The sequence below is a fragment of the Hypoxylon fragiforme genome, assembly GCF_022984875.1.
Source record: "Hypoxylon fragiforme strain CBS 206.31 chromosome Unknown GGS25scaffold_9, whole genome shotgun sequence".
In the NCBI taxonomy this organism is placed as follows: domain Eukaryota; kingdom Fungi; phylum Ascomycota; class Sordariomycetes; order Xylariales; family Hypoxylaceae; genus Hypoxylon; species Hypoxylon fragiforme.
This window is the reverse complement of record NW_026054764.1, coordinates 2,094,445-2,112,319: the sequence shown is the minus strand read 5'-3', so window position 1 is coordinate 2,112,319 and position 17,875 is coordinate 2,094,445. Positions and strand designations below refer to the sequence as shown.

General features: G+C 49.4%; 4 protein-coding genes across 4 annotated transcripts; 1 reads left to right on the top strand and 3 right to left on the bottom strand.

Moving 5' to 3' along the window:
- Positions 1-1,830: 1,830 nt before the first annotated feature.
- On the bottom strand, positions 1,831-2,631 carry GGS25DRAFT_534810 (uncharacterized protein; the record flags this gene model as incomplete). Its single annotated transcript, XM_049265812.1, has 2 exons — positions 2,279-2,631; positions 1,831-2,213 (listed from the first exon to the last, which is right to left on the bottom strand). The coding sequence occupies exons 1-2, from the start codon at positions 2,604-2,606 to the stop codon at positions 1,831-1,833; spliced, it is 711 nt and encodes a 236-aa protein (XP_049113295.1). The 5' UTR covers positions 2,607-2,631.
- A 2,211-nt stretch (positions 2,632-4,842) lies between these two features.
- GGS25DRAFT_459435 (uncharacterized protein) lies at positions 4,843-7,365 on the bottom strand. Its single transcript, XM_049258920.1, has 4 exons — positions 7,208-7,365; positions 6,817-7,047; positions 6,639-6,760; positions 4,843-6,568 (listed from the first exon to the last, which is right to left on the bottom strand). The coding sequence occupies exons 1-4, from the start codon at positions 7,271-7,273 to the stop codon at positions 4,939-4,941; spliced, it is 2,049 nt and encodes a 682-aa protein (XP_049113294.1). The 5' UTR covers positions 7,274-7,365; the 3' UTR covers positions 4,843-4,938.
- A 3,899-nt stretch (positions 7,366-11,264) lies between these two features.
- GGS25DRAFT_508080 (uncharacterized protein) lies at positions 11,265-12,754 on the bottom strand. The gene is made up of 2 exons (XM_049262438.1): positions 12,484-12,754; positions 11,265-12,385 (listed from the first exon to the last, which is right to left on the bottom strand). Exon 2 carries the CDS (start codon positions 12,202-12,204, stop codon positions 11,851-11,853), a length of 354 nt encoding a protein of 117 aa, XP_049113293.1. The 5' UTR covers positions 12,205-12,385; positions 12,484-12,754; the 3' UTR covers positions 11,265-11,850.
- A 397-nt stretch (positions 12,755-13,151) lies between these two features.
- GGS25DRAFT_525677 (uncharacterized protein) lies at positions 13,152-17,210 on the top strand (the record flags this gene model as incomplete). The annotated part of the gene is made up of 5 exons (XM_049264839.1): positions 13,152-13,451; positions 13,587-13,785; positions 13,870-14,016; positions 14,107-16,100; positions 16,959-17,210. 5 exons carry the CDS (start codon positions 13,152-13,154, stop codon positions 17,208-17,210), a joined length of 2,892 nt encoding a protein of 963 aa, XP_049113292.1.
- Between the last annotated feature and the right edge of the window lie 665 nt (positions 17,211-17,875).

The window sequence follows — 17,875 nt, the reverse complement described above, 5'->3', positions numbered from 1 at the left end:
GACTAGCATGCGATCTGCGAGATAATGAGGCAAAGCATCTCATCTGTGCCAGCTCGCTGAGCCTCCTTTTGGCATATCTCTTCTATGTAGGGCCGCCCAAAGTAAGCCGCCAAACGAGTTAGATAAGCGATTATTTAAATAATTACTACCTATTTATACAAAGCGGTGCAGTATTTATATCGGTGAGCGTTTTCAATCCAGACGGTGCACTTGACAATGTGATGATATTAGGTAAGTAGAAGTGAAAATAGCATATCCTGTAATTATCACCAAAACAGACGACCACCAGGATGGTAGACACGGTAGATATTTCCCAAAATGGCCTCGAGATACGTAAGTACTGTGGTAGGTAAGCTCACAGGCGACATAATCCGGTGTCCAAAAAAGGGGTAGATGTTTATGTAAGATTAAATAGTCTATAAAGCATCATCAGGAGGTGTGTCTTAAGGGCTTCTGATGATATTACTATCCCAAAATAATTGTGCGGGGCTAGTTGAGATGGGCTTAGCTAACACCAAATAGCTATCATGTTCACAACCCTCGGTAAACCTCTAAGGTATATGGGCGCTAGAAAAAGTTTCAAGACCATTCTAGCCTATGGATCTAGATTGGAACGATAGATATTTATAGATCTCCATATTATTTTTGAGTCTAGGAACGATAGCGATAATTCGGATCAAGTATTGCACCATTGCTCTGTGCTACTAATGCCTCAGTCAAGTCTGCCTCCTCTCTCTATACTAGCTACTGTCGAACAGTTAGAAAAATATAAATGATCAGCAGGGACAGTAACTACCTAGGTAGCTATCAAAAACCTACCGCAAAAACAAGCTACCAAAAAAAAAGAAAAGAGGAAAAAATACATACAACACCAGGGATTCGCTGGTCGTCACCGACCCAACTACTGATCTGGCGGTATCCGGCTTGTCTATGGGAGAGCGGACGGGATCCCGAATTTTCCGGATCCTATGGTCGTATGTGCTAGATTATACTGTTGTCATTATTTATATCTTCAGCCTACTTCCTCCTCTTCCTACTATAATCTCGTGTGGGTCCAGGGGGTGCTGCAAATCTGCTGATGTTTTCGCGATCGAACTACTTCCAACATCCATCATCAAGGCAATGGATTGTTGTTCATTCCTCGCTTTCCCTTAAGGAAACATACTCGACTTTTGAGGAAGAGTCAGTTGGGTAAGACTCCGGTATTTACGTAGCGCGCAACTCCATGTCTTCCTCGTTAAGGGGCTACCACAGGACAAAGATGGCTACATGTGTATATACCTACCTAGGTAGCCTCCATAATCTCTGGGAGATATTAGAGATCCTCGCACAGCAATGATGTTGTCCTGCATCTTCTACGTTCCGCCTCGTGGCAGTGATGCTTGGGCCTGCAGCAATATTATGTCGGCAGGCAGCCACCTACTAGGTTAGGTAATTACCTACCGGTTAGTAACAAGCCAGTCAAGGAAAAGGAATGCCCGAAGGCTATCGTTACAAGCATGGTATATTGTAGTACCCATATTTACCATGTCGTTCATAGCAACTCACAGCAGAAAAGGAAATATCACCAATGCATCAAGACTCGCGTCACACGATAATCGAAGCTGTAGGTAGCATGAACGAAACCAGCATTGCATTCCAGGTTCATATCCATCCAGATCCTTCGAGCTGTCATATATCCCTTCCGTCCTGCCATGAACTGAGATGCCAACGTGTAGCCCAGCGACTCCAAACCCATCGTATTCAAATACCTAGCCCAACGTCCCTTTCGACTAGAACAAGGGGAGTGTGATCGACCAACGACAACGCCGCGGCCGAACCTCAATGCGACTAGTTGGAGTTTGCAGCATCGGGATTCCCAGCATCAGCATTCGCAACCTCAGGAGCTCCGCTCGCCCACCAGTAACGGCAGTTGCCGAGCTGGCGATACTCGAAGTCCCGGCCAGCGTCGTCAGCCTCGTTGTCGCTGTCGTCAGCCATGCTGGTGTCGCTGTCGGTGTCGGTGTCCATGTTGGCTTCATCGTCGATGTCTACCATATCCTCATCCTCGTTGTCGCTGGCCTCTGCTTCCTCAACCGGGCAGGCTTCTGTCCGGCAGGTGCCTGGCCCCAGGTCCCACTTGGCATAGTCCACATCGAATGACTCGACACGGACTCCAGCATCCGAGATCGCCTCGCACGTTGTGACGAAGCCATAGTGGGGCCATAGCGGGACTGGGGCCACGTCCGCTTGATGCGGCCGGGATTCCAGGTTTTGCCTGCCTGGTCGCTGTACTGACGGAGGGTTATGCTCGAGACAACGGGGTGCCGAAGTTGCACTGCGGCGGCTCTGGATCCTCGTTGTCCTGTCCCGGCCGGGACCGAGTCTTCCCGGAAGTGGATGCCGGGATAGACAATCTCGCGAACAGACAATCGCATGATTGGATGCTCGGAGATGGAGTTCAGGACCGCAAAGTCTTTCTCGTGTACGGAAGCATAGGCGCGAGTGCGGAGGTACGGGATGCAGATGACCCGGAATACCCTCGCCGTAAGTCGCGTGGACTTGAGGTCGGCGTTGGGGAGGTATCCAACGATGTGGATGATGGTTTCAAGCGATAGCTTGTCCATCTTGGATAGTGGTGTGGATGTTATTGTAGTGAAAAAGAAAAGGAAGTCTGGCGAATGAATATTTTGGCAACGCGCAACAATGAGCTGAACGGAAGGCGCTTCTTGCAGTGTATGTGGGGCCGCATCTTTCGACAGATGCCAGAATTATCAGGCATCTACCATCTGATGCGGCCACAGACAATGAAACGAGCTCCTTTGAGCTGATTAAATCTTAGGCTTAAAAGGTATCCAGCGCCGCGACCAATAATCATATATATATATACACAGTTCAACTGTCCCCTGGCTACCTTGGCCTGTCGGGGAGGTGACTGAGTATCTATAAGTTTGGCTCAAATCACTGGTGTTGTTGCTCAGGGGTACCACGTGACCCAAACTGATTGCATTTACCTACCCTAGTCATGTGACCTAACAGACGCATCTGATTCACTAACAATTACTGCAGTTTCCCATTGGCAAGGGCTTGTCACTTGCGCAATGGTGATTTTCTAATAATCAGCCTGGCAAGCAAGCGCAAACTAATCATCTGATGTTTTTGACTCACTAATTCAATATGTCATTAACTCCGGCGTCAGCCCCCCTTCTCTGCACAATACCTATCCTACTCCGTACCATGATATACATAATTCATCTACTTAGCAGGAGGGATGACAATAAACTACCCTCCATACTAACGAGCTAGCCCGGCCATAACCTTTATAATTCTGCCTGTTTACCCCTTTTTGTGCGCTATCCCAGGATTTGTCTCGATGCCTGAACAGAACAATCCATGGATTATAATCTGGACAGGAGCAATCTGTTGTCCTGAATACCTAATCATGGCTTGCCTCTCCCGGAGTCTACATGATGGTGAAGGTGACAGTGAAGTTGTTCGGAAGTCCCGTGTCCCTCGCAGATCAGATGATCCTGTTGTCAACCTCCATCTTCTGATTCTGAGGCACTCAGTCGTTTGCCTCCTTCATCATCAGGTTCTCCATGATACGGTCCAACATGCGACCCACTGGACCTTTCGACTTCTTCTTCAGATCCAGCCTGTTTGTGTATGCCCTCCTCAACGCCCCCATGTTTTGGATACGTGCGAAATCTCTGGACTCCTTGCTTGCGGTGAGCTCCATCTCGAGTCTCGACCACGCAGCTCACACACACATCCATCCCTAAGACACTTCTTCTTAGCACATTAGTATTTGTCACAGAAAGCAGCAGGTTTTGTCATGAGGGGTAATCTAGAAGCCGCAGAACATTATTGTTGCGTACCTAAAGAATTTTATTGGGGGATAATAGGGGCTACCTAGGTACATACGTATACGCGAAAGCCTCTTCAACCAAGCTGGCCCTTGGGTACACGGTACACCTTTACCGGGTGGTCTGGCAGTATCGCTTTCAATAGGCTTACATCAGATTTCAACACCATCTAATTTTTAGAGCCAGGGGCCCTCCAATATCAAGTTGCACCTCCTCTCTCATCAATGATCTACCCACAACCCCTCCCCTTTCGTGATATACCACGACCATGACCAGGTAATCGTAAGAGGCCCGTAAAACCGAGCGTGAGCGCCCAGTTCCCTGAAGAAAAAAAAATCAATGTTCAGGAGGTCCGTCTAACGGTTCTCACCGACGAATGGGGACCCCTCCCCCCTTCCCCCCCCCCTTTCCCCCGCGTTATGAGCACCCCAACGTTCACGGCCCCACTAACTCCGATTTGACATCGGTGCTGGGCCGCTTCTGATACTAGAACCTTGGAAGGGAAACATTCTGGTAGCTAGAGTACCTACCTAGGCAGCAAGGCACTTGCTCAAATGCATAACATCTCGACGCTTAATCGTGGATAATATTGCAAGGAGGTAAGCATCTCGCATAACCGTACTTAGATATTCACACCACATCGCACCCCCTTCTCTGAAAATCCTCACAAAAGCCACAAAACACGGGCTGCTAAGTTTACCCAGGTAGGTTAATAGTAGTTGATGACTTCGCTACATACTGCACTTATGTATCTGATAAATCAATATCTATTGATATTGACAATTGACATCGCAATCATGATCCCATTCTTCATAAATGAAAACTCGTCGTCTCCCCAACCTAAACCCAAAAGTCCCTTCCCTCTCCCTCCCATCCATAAAAAGCAACAACAAAATCCCTGAGAAATGTCCCGAGTTTAAAAATCCTTTATACCACACACACACAGACAGACACGCAAAAATCGCAACTTGACGCCGTTTTAATTTTCTCTTCTTTTTTTTATGGAAAATCCATGATGGAATTTGTCTTTCCTGTCGCTAGCCAATCAATCATGCATGTTCTTTTTTTCTTTTGGGTTTTTGTAGGCTCAACTTCAACTGATAGTCCCGTACCCTCCTCTCCTCCCTCCGTTCCGAGGTCTGCGCGAGGGGCCATGCCACCGTTTTTGCTTACGGACGGGGAAGATGCGGACGTCCGAGAAAGACCTCCTGGGTTCGGCGAGGAGCGGCTGGCCTTCCTCGACGTCCCCACCTGCGCCGCCTCGAGGGTATCTGCTTGGGCCTTTGCCTTTCGCCAGGGGGCCGGGCCGGGCCACGAGGCCATATAGGAGGTAGACTAGCAAGACTAGGCCGAGTGTTCCCAGGCCTATGTATGACATTGGGATGCCGCCGAGACCGTACAAAGTGTCTAGGATGGCAACGGTGGATAGTACCGCCGTTATCGCACCGATGATCCGGTAGGCGCAGAGCATTCGTCCCTCTCGCACAATCCTCTCTTCCACGATCATGCCGGAGAGGAAGAATGCGAAGAGGAGCAATGGCTGGTAGATAACGTACCAGAAGAGCGTTCGCCATAAAACATCTGCGGTTAACGGGTAATCGGAGACTTTCGGTAGGACCAAGAGTAGGACGAGATACAGTAAGTTCGAGAAGCCGGCAAGAGGTAATGCAATGACGAAGCGGGGCGACAGGAGCACTCTGTAGGTGCCCAAGTCGTATATTCTATTTGGATCGTCTTCTTCGCTTTCGGGATTGCTTCTCTCTTCGCGTCCCTCGTCACTAGTTTCAGTAATGTTAGGGTGATGCCCCTCACCTGATCGTTCAGGAGGCGATGGTTCTGATTGGCTGCCGGATGGTTCCGCAACAACTTCTGGGGGTTGCTCGGGGTCAATTTCTGCCTGCTGTTCGGGTTGCTTCTTTTTACCAAATCTCCACCTCGGGCGCCAAATCCTCGGCCTCGGTATCCTGGGGAATCGGGGAAGTCTGAAAATTTGCCTATATCTGATTCTTCCAAGGGAGCCTATAAAGCAAGCTGCTAGCGATCCGAGAGGTGCCGCGAAGAAGGCGAGCGCGGCTATCTGACCAAAACTCCAGTTGTAAATATCGGCTTCGATCGTACCGCCTAGACGCAAGATGTCGATAAATCGCACAACAACCCAGGCAAGGGTCGCCATGGTACATAGGACTTCAGTCAGCACCGAGTTCAAGAGATCGGCGTAGATTCGCAAAACGAGCCAGAATGCCAGGATAGGCCGGACCACCAAGAGCATGTGTCGCTGCTCGCACCGAATACAGGTTATAATGCTATCCCCATCTCCAAAGAACGACTGCTGCATCTCGCCTCGGTAATGGTCGCGCCACCTAAAGATCATGCTGCCAGGCCTCTCGAAGAGCTTCAGGATGCCAATGATCAGTAGTCCAATGACAACAGCGATCCCTATGAGGGCAATGTGGGATCGAAACTGCGGCGTATCGAGATTTGCGCCACGTCCGGGTATGTAGCAAAGCACGTTCGTAGTTGTAAGTAACTTGCGCTGAATATCCTCGTCATGCTCATCAGCAAGCCTCTCTTTCATCTGGTAAATTGGCACCATGGAAACCGTGACCATCGCGATCAGACAGAAAAGCAAGAACCCCCTCCACCACCGCTCGCCTGGGTCTCTGTTGACATAGTAGTGACGTAGGTACGAAGTTGTTGCTAGATTTGCTACAACCGAGAACCAACTGTTCATTTGCATGGCTTGATTAATATGCGTTCTTCTATCACCGAGTCATTATCGCTGCTGGTACTTACACTAGTCCTACGATGAGCCACCAGTGATACACTGATAAGCCTTGCTCGAACATGGAAACGTAGCCATACGCGAGGACTGCGAATCCCATCGCGAGCTGGACATCACCCACAGCCGCGACATACTACATGTTCATATTAGTAATCTAGACCGTATAAAGAAGACAATTTTCGATCTTACTTGATCGAAGGCTGCCGGCCACCAACGCCTCTCGCGCTGTGGCCTTAAAGAACCAAACTTGAACCCCAAGAACTCAAAAGGCTTCCTGAGCCCACCCAATAGTAATATGTCGATTGGATTCGCAACACGTGATTGTTGCTCGTCCTGAGTTCGGGGGAAATAGAAGAATAAGTATTGGATCAGCAAGCACAAGACCGCGACGCACGCGGAGCCTGCACAGGCAATCAAAGTCTATGAAGTCAATTAGTGGTCAATTTTCCTTCAACGTTCTTTTTCATGTAATTCATTTCATGGCAATGAGCAGAGGGTTTAGACCGGGCCGATAACGAAGCCGATACGGACGGCCCGGGACCAGGGGACCAGGGAGCTGAGGGTCACAAATTACACATACCCCTAGACCGACGATGTCGGGATCTTGGCCGGCCGGAGGCCGGGCCTCATCGCAATTCTCCCACATGGACAAGGGAGGATTGCTGGCCGAGACAACGGCATGGGAAAGAGAGGGAGAGAAAGGGTAAAGATGAAAGTCGGTCGGTCAAGAAGAAATCTTAAAAAGATAATCATCATTTCCTCCACGAACCAACCCCCACTAAAGCCAGGCATTGACCGCCTTGAGAGGTGGTGCCAAGACTTGTATAATTATGGCATCCAGCGAACAGGTGTCCATCCGATACGCTGGAGACGACTGGGGGTCGAGTTACATAGCCAGGCGATCCATTGGCCATTGGCAGGCGAGTTGCAACGTCACAAACCACCCGTCATCGCCTTGCGGCCCAACTGTCCCATACGTGTACTGTATGCGTACGGGGCTTCAAAGGAATAAAATAAAACCCGAGGCGATGGTCAACGTGGACCTCTGGAATGGCTAAAGCTATCAGATGATGGTAGTGCACATGTGATCTTCACCAGTGCTGGCGATGGCTGTGTATTACCACTGTGCCATGACCCCGAGGCTACCGCTGGACGGTTCAGACTGCATGTGCAGATGCGTGGCATAGTGTAGTAGAAAAGGCATCATCGTTGTCTCGTCAATGGCAGACAGCAAACATTGTATGTACAAGACTTGCACTCATGTTGCGAATAATTCTTTGCAGAAAGATCGTGTCAACGTTTGTTTGTCGAGCCTGGTAACGAATACGAAAGTACATAACTATGTAATGTACAATATCGAAGTTACCGAATACATGGACTCACGATGATAATAGTGGTGTTGGTGTTATGGTTCTATTAATTCGGATCGAACCAGGGAAAGGCAAGGAAGGGAAGGGAAGAAAGTGGAGAAATTAAAACGGGAAGTTTTTCTCCCAAGAGATCCATCCGTTTTAACTGCTCTAGTACCTATAAGGTTAGCGCATCCTCGCTAGCGTGGTGTAGCTTAGGTATGGAAGTTAGGCGGTTGGGTGTTAGCCACCGTCACCTTTGTAGTAGATAAGCCACTAACTGGTAGGCCTGGACGCCGTGGACGGTTGATTGAACAACACATCAAATTGTTACGCTACTATGTACTACATACTAGTAAGTAGTATGTATTAGTTATGTATTCAAGTGGCGGGTCAGCTACGATACCAATCGTCACTCTTTTATTGTGGTTGGGGATTTCAGTGGATATCATGTGGAATTCTAGTGGATATTTCTAGACTTGTCAGGGTCTTCAAAAAGAAAACTGACGCCATTCTTTTAGTTTCTTTTAGTGGCTCCATTGTTCACGGGAAAATTATATCTAAGCTAGCCACCCGAATTCTCCTACTTTTAAGAGTATCGTGAGAATCTTCGCCTTTGGACACCGATTCTCTCAGTTTCTCCCTCACCTGCATGGTATGTCTTTCTTTATCGGTGAGTTTCATTCTATGGATTGCACCATATCTTATGAGACGTATGTTTCAATTACGTCTCATTCCTCATCATCATTACCAGGATGTCTTGAATGTCGCTACAATGCCTGAAAGCTCGGTACAAGTTGTACTTACTGGTTGTCAATAGATAACTATCGCCATCACTTACAAATCAGATTCCCCCAATTGAGTTAGCTTTTCGTCAGCCAGTGCCAGCACCGCTATGGGTGGATTTGTTTCATACCTATTTGCACAAAGACCGACTCACAAAATCGCCTGAGACTAATAACTTACACCAATACACCATTGTTCTCAGAAGCTTGGATCTAAGTCCAGTGCGTTAGTTAACCAGAAGAAGCTCTTGCCTGGCCCTCAATGGACCTTTTTTGCCTGCTTTGCTGCCTGGGATCACCTGCAGATTGCCTTCACCTCTCCACGGAATTGCGGCGCTGATTCATACCGAAACAGCGCCAATAGTGGAGCCCGCCCTGGCGACAGGCCTTCCAAGTGACGCGTAGGGGACGACGAGTAAGCGAGTCTAGCCGAAGCGGCTTTCAAACGAGTATCTAATACCTAACTACTAGGTACATAGTGTAGCCAAGAAACCGCGGGACAGTGGATAAGTATTTTGCTATGTATTGTACAAACCCTTCCTGCCATCCAGCCATCGTATGTAGTTGACCTCAGTTCACCGCTCTTGCAAACAGGCTCGGATCGAATTTCGATAACAAGATCGATATAGATTGGTACCCCGCCACGATATTATTTCTTCCTAGCATCAAGTATAGGCAGCTCACTAGGGTCCCTAGCAGGCTGGAAGAACTTATGCTTATGTATGTATTATATTGCATAGCTTGCCGATTAGTAAAGGCGGAACCGTGATTCGAAATATTGATGAATTAGGTATTCTAGACGCGATGACGCGAATATCTAAACTCCAATCGTGAAGAAATTGTGTAGCTTTCAAGGTTAACACATGTGTACTACATACCTAGGTGTTTAGATATCATGCTTTTATTAGCGATTGAATTAATAATTCATAAGAGCAGCATTGAATTTGCAGTATATCCGTAATAACTACATGCACCACGTCCATGTTCAAACGATGTACTTGTACATATTGCACCATACGAATTTATATGGCCGGTCATGCATCTCTCTTGCCCGCGTTCTTACAGCCCTGGAGAGCTTGCAACTTTTTACCTGCATTGCCCCCTTCGCTCCTGAACGACTTCGATGAATCAGCTCCCAATTAATTAGCAACGACTCATTTGGAATCGCATCATTTACAGCATTGAAGCTTGCGGATAGCTACGCCTCAGCGCTCAGGGTGGCCACGTGACCACCTTTCATCGCAACGCTGTAGTAGCCACTGCCTTCTCCGGCCCGTAACACGGCCTTTGAAGTGGCTGCCCGGCTCCGGACTTCAAGATAGGGGATGTATAGGTAGATAGGTATACGGGTAAGCTCCCGATAGAGAAAAGAGGTGGTACGAATAGCAAAACTCTATAAATTAATACATATACCATTACAATAGCATTACTTGGGTAGTGTTATTCTTATTTTAGAACCATATCCCAAAGACGACCTGTCGCTTTTGTCAATACAGGCTGTTTAACTAGGTACCTCTGAAATAGCGACGCAGCTCGTCATCTCATACCAGCCCTATTTCAAAGGAAAGAGGAAAGAGAAAACAAACGGCCCAACCCTCTTTTCCTACAAGCCAGCCTAGGAGAAATGTCACAAGAAAAGATCAAGGCTTGTCCTAGTTAGACCTCTATAGATCTCATAATAAATATTAACCTGATTTCATACTAGCAGAAGACCGACCCGCTGCCGCCATCTGAATTGTACGAAACAGGCTCCAGAGCCTAAGGAGCCTCAAGTGTCTGAAAGCCCTCAAGACACCCTGGGGCATCAAATCTAGGTATAGAACCTCCAGAGCTTCCCGCCCTCCCTATGAATACCTATAGTCATTACTACCGAGCATTGGATTGGCTCGAACATTGCCGATCAGTGCCGCCTGCTGAAGAAGAAGCAGGTATGCAGCAAGCACTGCGACACGCGCAATAGCAATTCCAATATTGCCTTCACAAAAGAAACATCCTATTTCATACCTGGGTGCCGAGCTCGTCCAGTCGAACCACGCCATATCTCTCTCCTCTTCCTCACCTCCATCCAAAAACACGGGATAGAGACATGACGAAAAAAAAAAAGAATCCATTAAGGAGGAGGGTTTTCCAAAAATTCCCTGCCCGATTAAGAACCAAACAGGAGTGGTCATTGTATAGTTTTCAACTAGCAAAAACACACACTCGGATTACTCCTCACTGTGACGCGTAAAGCCCGTGCACTAAGATAGGGAAAAAAAGAAGGAAAAGAAAGGAAGAAGAATGGGTGGAGGGAGGATGGGTTTATATATTATTTCTGGGTGCGCTAGTGGGGGGGTGGTGGTTGCCTGAGGCACTACGAACTTAGTAGTAGGTGTTATGCACTGTAGGTGACTCGTCTGAATCGCTAGGTTAAGCCTGTTAGGTACTGTGCTAGTGCTAGTGCTTCGTGAATTTAAGCCGCAATTTTTTCATTCGCCAATCAAATGATTTCTTTTCCACTCCCTACAATTTCGCCTTTTTCTTTTCCACCTCCTTTGCAACATTCATCACAAACAGCTCTTGGAAGCATTTTATTGAATGGTAAACACCAAGAAAAGAAGACTGCTACTTAGAGCCAGGTATACTTTAATCGATAGCCTTTAGCCACGATCACATTTCTCATAGACGATGACAATGAGGGCTCGAAGAAAGGATACAACCTGCCTCCTCAAAAAAGGCATGGCCAACAACCGGTATCATGAAGAAGAAGAATAATTTATTAACAATATGCGATAATTGAATGGTATCTTCCCTTTCCAACTCCTTCTCCATGATCTCATTGCCAAAGGCTTGCCATGCAAATGCCTTTTGCTTCATCATCATTCATTCATTCATAAACTGGTCATCTCTCGTTATCCCTAGCCACCTCAAATGGTCTATGAGCTCGGGCTCCTCCCCCGCAACCAGGTCGGGGTAATCCATTGTGAAAGCTTCACGCACAAGGCAGATTCATAGAATAATCTCTCAAACGCCTCCCTCAGTTGGCGTGGGTGGTGGTGCTGGTGCTGTTTGCCTGGCCAGTACCCCCAGTGCCACTACTTCTAGGGTGGTCATCGCAGGCCGCCAAACTCGACGCTAAAACCCAGGTCAGCAAAGTTGTTCCAAACGCTTGACGTATATAGAAAGAAAAAGAATGTGAACGACTTACAGCATCCTCGTATGCAAGCACCGCACTCCGCGCTCCCCTCCACACACTGCGCCTGCACACAGGCGCTTATGCAGGACGAGAGGTCCGCGCTGTTGCGGCTGTAACACCGCTCCGTGGTGTGGTATCGGTCGTCGGTGCCGAGGAGATCGCCGATGCCGTTCAGGATGGTGTTGGTTAGGCTCCCGCCGAGCTGGGGGCGTGGGAGCGCGAGGGCGGTTGCTGAGAGGGCGACGATGAAAACTGTGAAGGGATGCATGGTTTGGTGGCTGTGAAGGTAGGTGAAATTTGGAGAGAGGTGAAGCTGTAGTAGGTGATATGGATGAATTGTGATGGCTTTGCTACTACTAGTAAGAGCTATAATGGAAGGATGAGGCGATGAAGTTATAGTTAGATTGTTGTTGTGATTTGTGACTGAGTTGCGATGACCACCATTGACGGTAATGAGGCCATCTCTTATAGTCCAGATTCGATCATGAGGGTATATCCTTAATAGGGAGGCGGGAAGGTAACTCTGGCATATAGCTAACGGCTGAAGATTCCTAGCCCACCCGCCCACTCGCTCGCTTGCTATTTTCTACGTGCTGCGCCGGCTACATCGCATGTCTCAGCCAGCCCTCCAAGCACAGTTGATGGGAATTTTTCCCAGCGTAAGGCCAACCAACCGAGACATTCGGGGTCTAGAAGACCTGAATTTCAATAGGAGGAATGGACCATGAAAACTACTGGCCTTATGGACTCTACGAGGAATCTGAACTGAGATGCCTAAGCAAGGCTTCTCAGGAAAATGTTCAATTTTCCTAGTGGCTGTGTTGAAAGGGTCAATCTCGTCCTCACTCAAATGGCCCTGTGATCACTAACCTAAAACCGCCGACTTTTTCTTAACACATTTCCATCTTTTCTACAGAATCATGGCTGATTTTCGCCATCATCGTATCTAAAAACACATAAATTATTCTCCAGGAAGCATCCCGCCTGCGCAGGGGTTCTAGACGCTAGGGGGAGGAGGAGGCATTCGCAGCTGGATCACGTGATCATGGAGCATACCTTCATCGGACCCGAAGGATCGTCTCCTCTGCATGAATTTAATAGAGACCAGTTTATAAAGATATAGACAGCGGTTATACTATGTAGCTGACCTTCCTTGACACGAACGAATCGCACGCTCATTTGAATAAATACTAGTTACATGCCTACCTAGGCGCTATGTCGTCCAACGCCATCGTCGAAAAATCTTCCACGACATGGCAGGATACGGTGCAGACGTTCGTCATGGACCTAGACCCGGCATCGCGCGCCGCATTCAAAGCGCCCGCGACCCCCAACGACTGCATTGACGTGCTCTTGGCGACGCAGCGCCGCAGGACTAGGCTAACCCGGATTCTGTCCCTCATGAACCCGGCCATTGCTCCGCTCAAACGGTTCGAGAGCGCCATCGATGTTATTGTCCAGGTCAACGCGGGTATAGCTTCCCCAATATGGGGTCCGCTTAGAATTGTCGTGACGGTAAGTGTTTTTCACATACCTATTATATATCTACACTAGTATATCTACACTAGGTTAGGTAGATATGTAGGTATTGCACAATAGGTATCTGAGCGGAGGAGCCCCCGCTAACTCCATATTGACGTGCGTGCGAAGCTCTCCGCAGATCATTTCCGTACCTTGGAGAGCATCGCCATGATCATCCATAAAATCATCAGCTCATTGCAAAGGTTCACCAAGTACGAAGAGCTGTTCCAGAAGAACCAGCTGGTGCAAGACGCCATAGGAGCGCTGTACTGCGATTACCTGGACTTTTGTGTGCGCATCACTAGGTTTTACTCGACGTCGTCACTCCGTAGGCCCCCCGCTAGTTGATTTTTTGGGGGGGTTTTGTGCGTGTTGACTTATCTTGCACCTATCGTCTAACATCAGGAACCAGGCTCCTTCTTCTCGTCCTTTGACAAGGATTTCCGCGACATTTCGGAGAGCATCCAGCTGCACAGCCAGAATGTGGACTGGGCAGCCCAGACGGCACATATCGAGGAAATTCATCGAGAAGTGGGAGAAGCTAAGGCACAAAGACGAGGTATCGTATCCTGTTATCTACTACCTACTTAGTTGTGGTTACTTAAGAGCAAAAAATGCCGCGTACGACTCTCTTCTAAGCCGTTCGCAGCACACGAGAGAGAAAACATCCAACGATGGCTATCCCCCGCGACCGTGGGCGACGACCTCCAGAAACACCTGAGTGACTACTTATTTCGGTCATGTGACGGGCTTTTAACCTCGCCCGAGTTCCAGTCCTTCGTCTCGCCCGGCGATCTCAAGGCACCGCAGATCCTCTCTTTGCAAGGGTTGCCGGGAAGTGGGAAGACGACGGCAGCGGGCTTCATCATAAACCACCTCATGACTAAGGGATTCGAAGTGCTATGCTTCTTTTTCAAGGCGAACGACGTGGAGAAGCGGTCACTGCTGCACTGTCTTCGGTCTATTCTGTCCCACTTACTCCGGCTAGAAGAGCATCTCTACGAGTTGGTGGAACCGGTGTACCGAGACAGCGGCCGCGCGGTGGCCGACTCGCTAGTCGAGGTGCAGCGGGCTCTGTCCGCGGCCCTGAAACACTCCAAAGCGAACCCGTTGTTCATAGTGCTAGATGCACTGGACGAGTCGTCGAATAGTAGGGAGATCACGCAATGGGTTACTGCGCAAGTTAGCAGCAACGTGCCCCCGTGTCTTCGAATCCTCGTCACCTCTCGTCCTTCGCTGTCATTTTCGCGATCTTCCAACCTGCGTTTGGCCTCCCTTAACATGGGGAGCTGCGAGACGGACAGTCTTAAGGAGTACATACATTCCCGCGTGCAGGAAAACCCAATCATCCGCGACACCGAAGTCGGGAACCAGATCGCGGCCTGCGTCGCATCGGCCGCGAGCGGGCTTTGGCTGTACGCCAAGCTCATGATGGACGATATCGACAAGCTTCCCTCCGTCGGACAGATTCAAAAACAGCTGAACGTGTTGCCCCGGGGTTTTACGGAGCTATACACGCAAATAATCCGCACGGCAGAAGCGACCCTCAGTCCCGTTGAACTAAAACTCGCTCAGCAACTCCATCTGTGGATCGATACGGCGGACTACCTCCCGAAATTCTTGGTCCTAACGGATGACAGGCTGAGCCATAGGATGCTGGAGCTGATATTCCAGTATGCGAACGACGGCGAAGCCGTGCACGACCTCGCCTCGCAAGCGAGCCGGGTATCGGGGCCCCTCGTCTCGGTGCTTAACCCCGACCTCGACGCGCAGAACACCACCCCCACCCCCACCCCCACCACAACTGAGCCATGGACCTTCGAACTCGACTTCATCCACCAGACCGCAGCGCAGTACCTAAGCGAAAGCAGCTCTTTGCCCGTCTCCCAGCTCCCCGCCACCCTGCGCCCACGGCGTCTGCGCCACCTGCACCGCGCCGCCGTCGCCATCTGGTACTTCACCTCGAGTCCCGAGTCCGCAGCGCTGCTCCTGGACCTCCAACAGCAGCAGCAGCAGCAGCAACAACACCAGCGCGACGGCCACTGCTCCCCGCCCTCGCTCATCTGCTACTTCGAGATGGCGTACGGCCTCTGGACCGCGCTGCAGCTCGACTCGCCCCCCTCCCCGCAAGACGCGCGGGAGGCCGGGGCGCTGCTGCGCAAGCTGACGGACTTCATCTCCGGCCCGGCGTGTCTGCGCTGGGTCGAGTGCGCCATCATCATAAACTACCAGGGGAAGTTCCCGCACCTGCTGTGGAATGCGGTCAACGCGTGGAAGATTGCGGCCGGGTGTCTTGAGGACAACGAGCGCCAAAAGCAGCAGCAGCAGCAGCAGCAGCAGCACCACTACGATGACTTCCATCATCAGCAGCAGGACCATGAGCAGCGGGAGCACCACCAGGAACAGAAAGAGTTCCAAGCATACACGGACTTCTCCGCCGCGCGCGTCCGCTTCTGCCGGAACTACGGGTTCGTGCTCGCGGCCACGGGCGTCGGCGCGAGCTCCGCGCCCCGCGAGATGCTGGAGTCGGCGCAGGAGGGGGGCGCGTTTGTCAGGGATCCGCTGGCGGTGACGATTCTGCAGCTGGGGAGGCGGTGGCGGAGGTTGGCGTTTCCGGGATCGGCGAGTGGGGTTGGGGAAGACGTGATATAGGCGTGTGTAGATAGATAGGTATATAGTACATAGGTGCTGCAGGTATATCAAAGTACTCATTCAACGTCTCAACGCCGTTGTGCTTCTTCGTCGGTGATACCTACTGGCTAATATAGCCCGTGCCATGGTACGGGTATGCGGAGGGGGGGTGAAAGTGCGTCGTAGCTACGTAACCCGTTCTTTGTCGGCTTGCCTTCTCTGTCTCGGCTCAAGGCACGCACTCATAGGTCAGGCCCATCCATTGTGTTTACGGCCAGTTGTAAGGGTATGCTCAAAGGTAGGTTATGTAATAGAATTGTAAAATCCTAAAACAGAGCCCTATTGTGAACACCACAGAGAAGTGAAAGCTACGTACCTACCTTGAAACTCTGTGAGATGAAATGCTTTATCACTGATCAAAGACACATGCTTAGATATCCCTGAGCTCATAACAAAGCTGCGTTGTCAAAGGTGGATATTGGACAATTCTTGAAAGAGACACCAAAGCCAAATATAGAACGAGTACAGAGTAAAGCAAGATAATGACAATAGGTAGGCGTCAGGTCGTATAAGAGCATAGCTGTCGAAGTAGCTCGCGCCCTCGATCACCTCGATTCCATGTTCTTATTGATTATATTTCATGCTTCTTGTCATATAGATACCTAGTAGGCATATACTTAGCACACATCGTCCAGCGGACATCACTTTCGTCACACTCATTCATTGCACGGCAAACAGCCTTACCTATTATCTATCTGTCAGCTTATAATCGAGCATACGATCGTTTACCATCAATACCATACACCATATCATACCAAAAAACTTAACAGTCCAAGCCAATCCACAATTTAACAAAACGAAAAAAAAAAGATGCAACTCATCAACATCCTCCTCCTCGCCTCTGCAGCCGTAGGCAGCGTGATCCCCCTCTCGGCTCGGGACGCGCGAATGATCTTCAACCCTCCCACTCCCATGCCCACGCCCACGCCCACGCCAGTACTAAACGACAGACGAAGCACCGCGGCGACGACGACCGCTGAGCAGGCGCTGAATAAGCTCGAGAACTGGGCGCGTGTACAGGAGGATAGACGGAAGGCGTGGGAGGAGAAGAAGAAGAACTAAATGGCTAAGCTAGATCCTGGCTTTGAGGGGCGCGATATATAAAGTTAGAATGTAAATAATTGATTGTATGTATTTACCTGAGTTTCTGTTCTATATGATATTTTTTGGGGGGGGTTTTACTTTTTATTTTGGCGAAAGTTGAGTCTTGTGTTCTCTGGCTTCGGCTTAGCGGGCAAAGGTCAATAACTAAGTATTAAGTATAAGATACTGCCAACCTCGTAGCCCTGTTAGTGTCGCATTTATGATAAGCAGTGTTTTATAGGGGGTTCACCACCAAACCATCAATAACTCCCTCGGCTTATCTTAACAAAAGTTCGAGGGCGCCGTGAATTTACGAGTTAAAGGTGCGCTGAACCTATTGTACCTACCTAACTGAAAGGGAACAAGGGAGGCCCCGGGAGCTTGGGTTGGCTCCATTTCGTTCCATTTCCACCCACCCACGCTTATGCGCGCTCACGCCGTAATTAACTATCATGGATGCTTCAATCATGCTTGACATATTTGATGCTGGATGCTGGATGCTGGATGCAAATAGTCATTCGTTCCATGGTTAGATAAGCACTTACCAGAGCAGGTAGACATAATACCCAACCCACCTAGGACATGCTAAACAAATCGAGTCATCTTATGGACATCAAAGTCAACCATGCTTATTCTGTCCATCC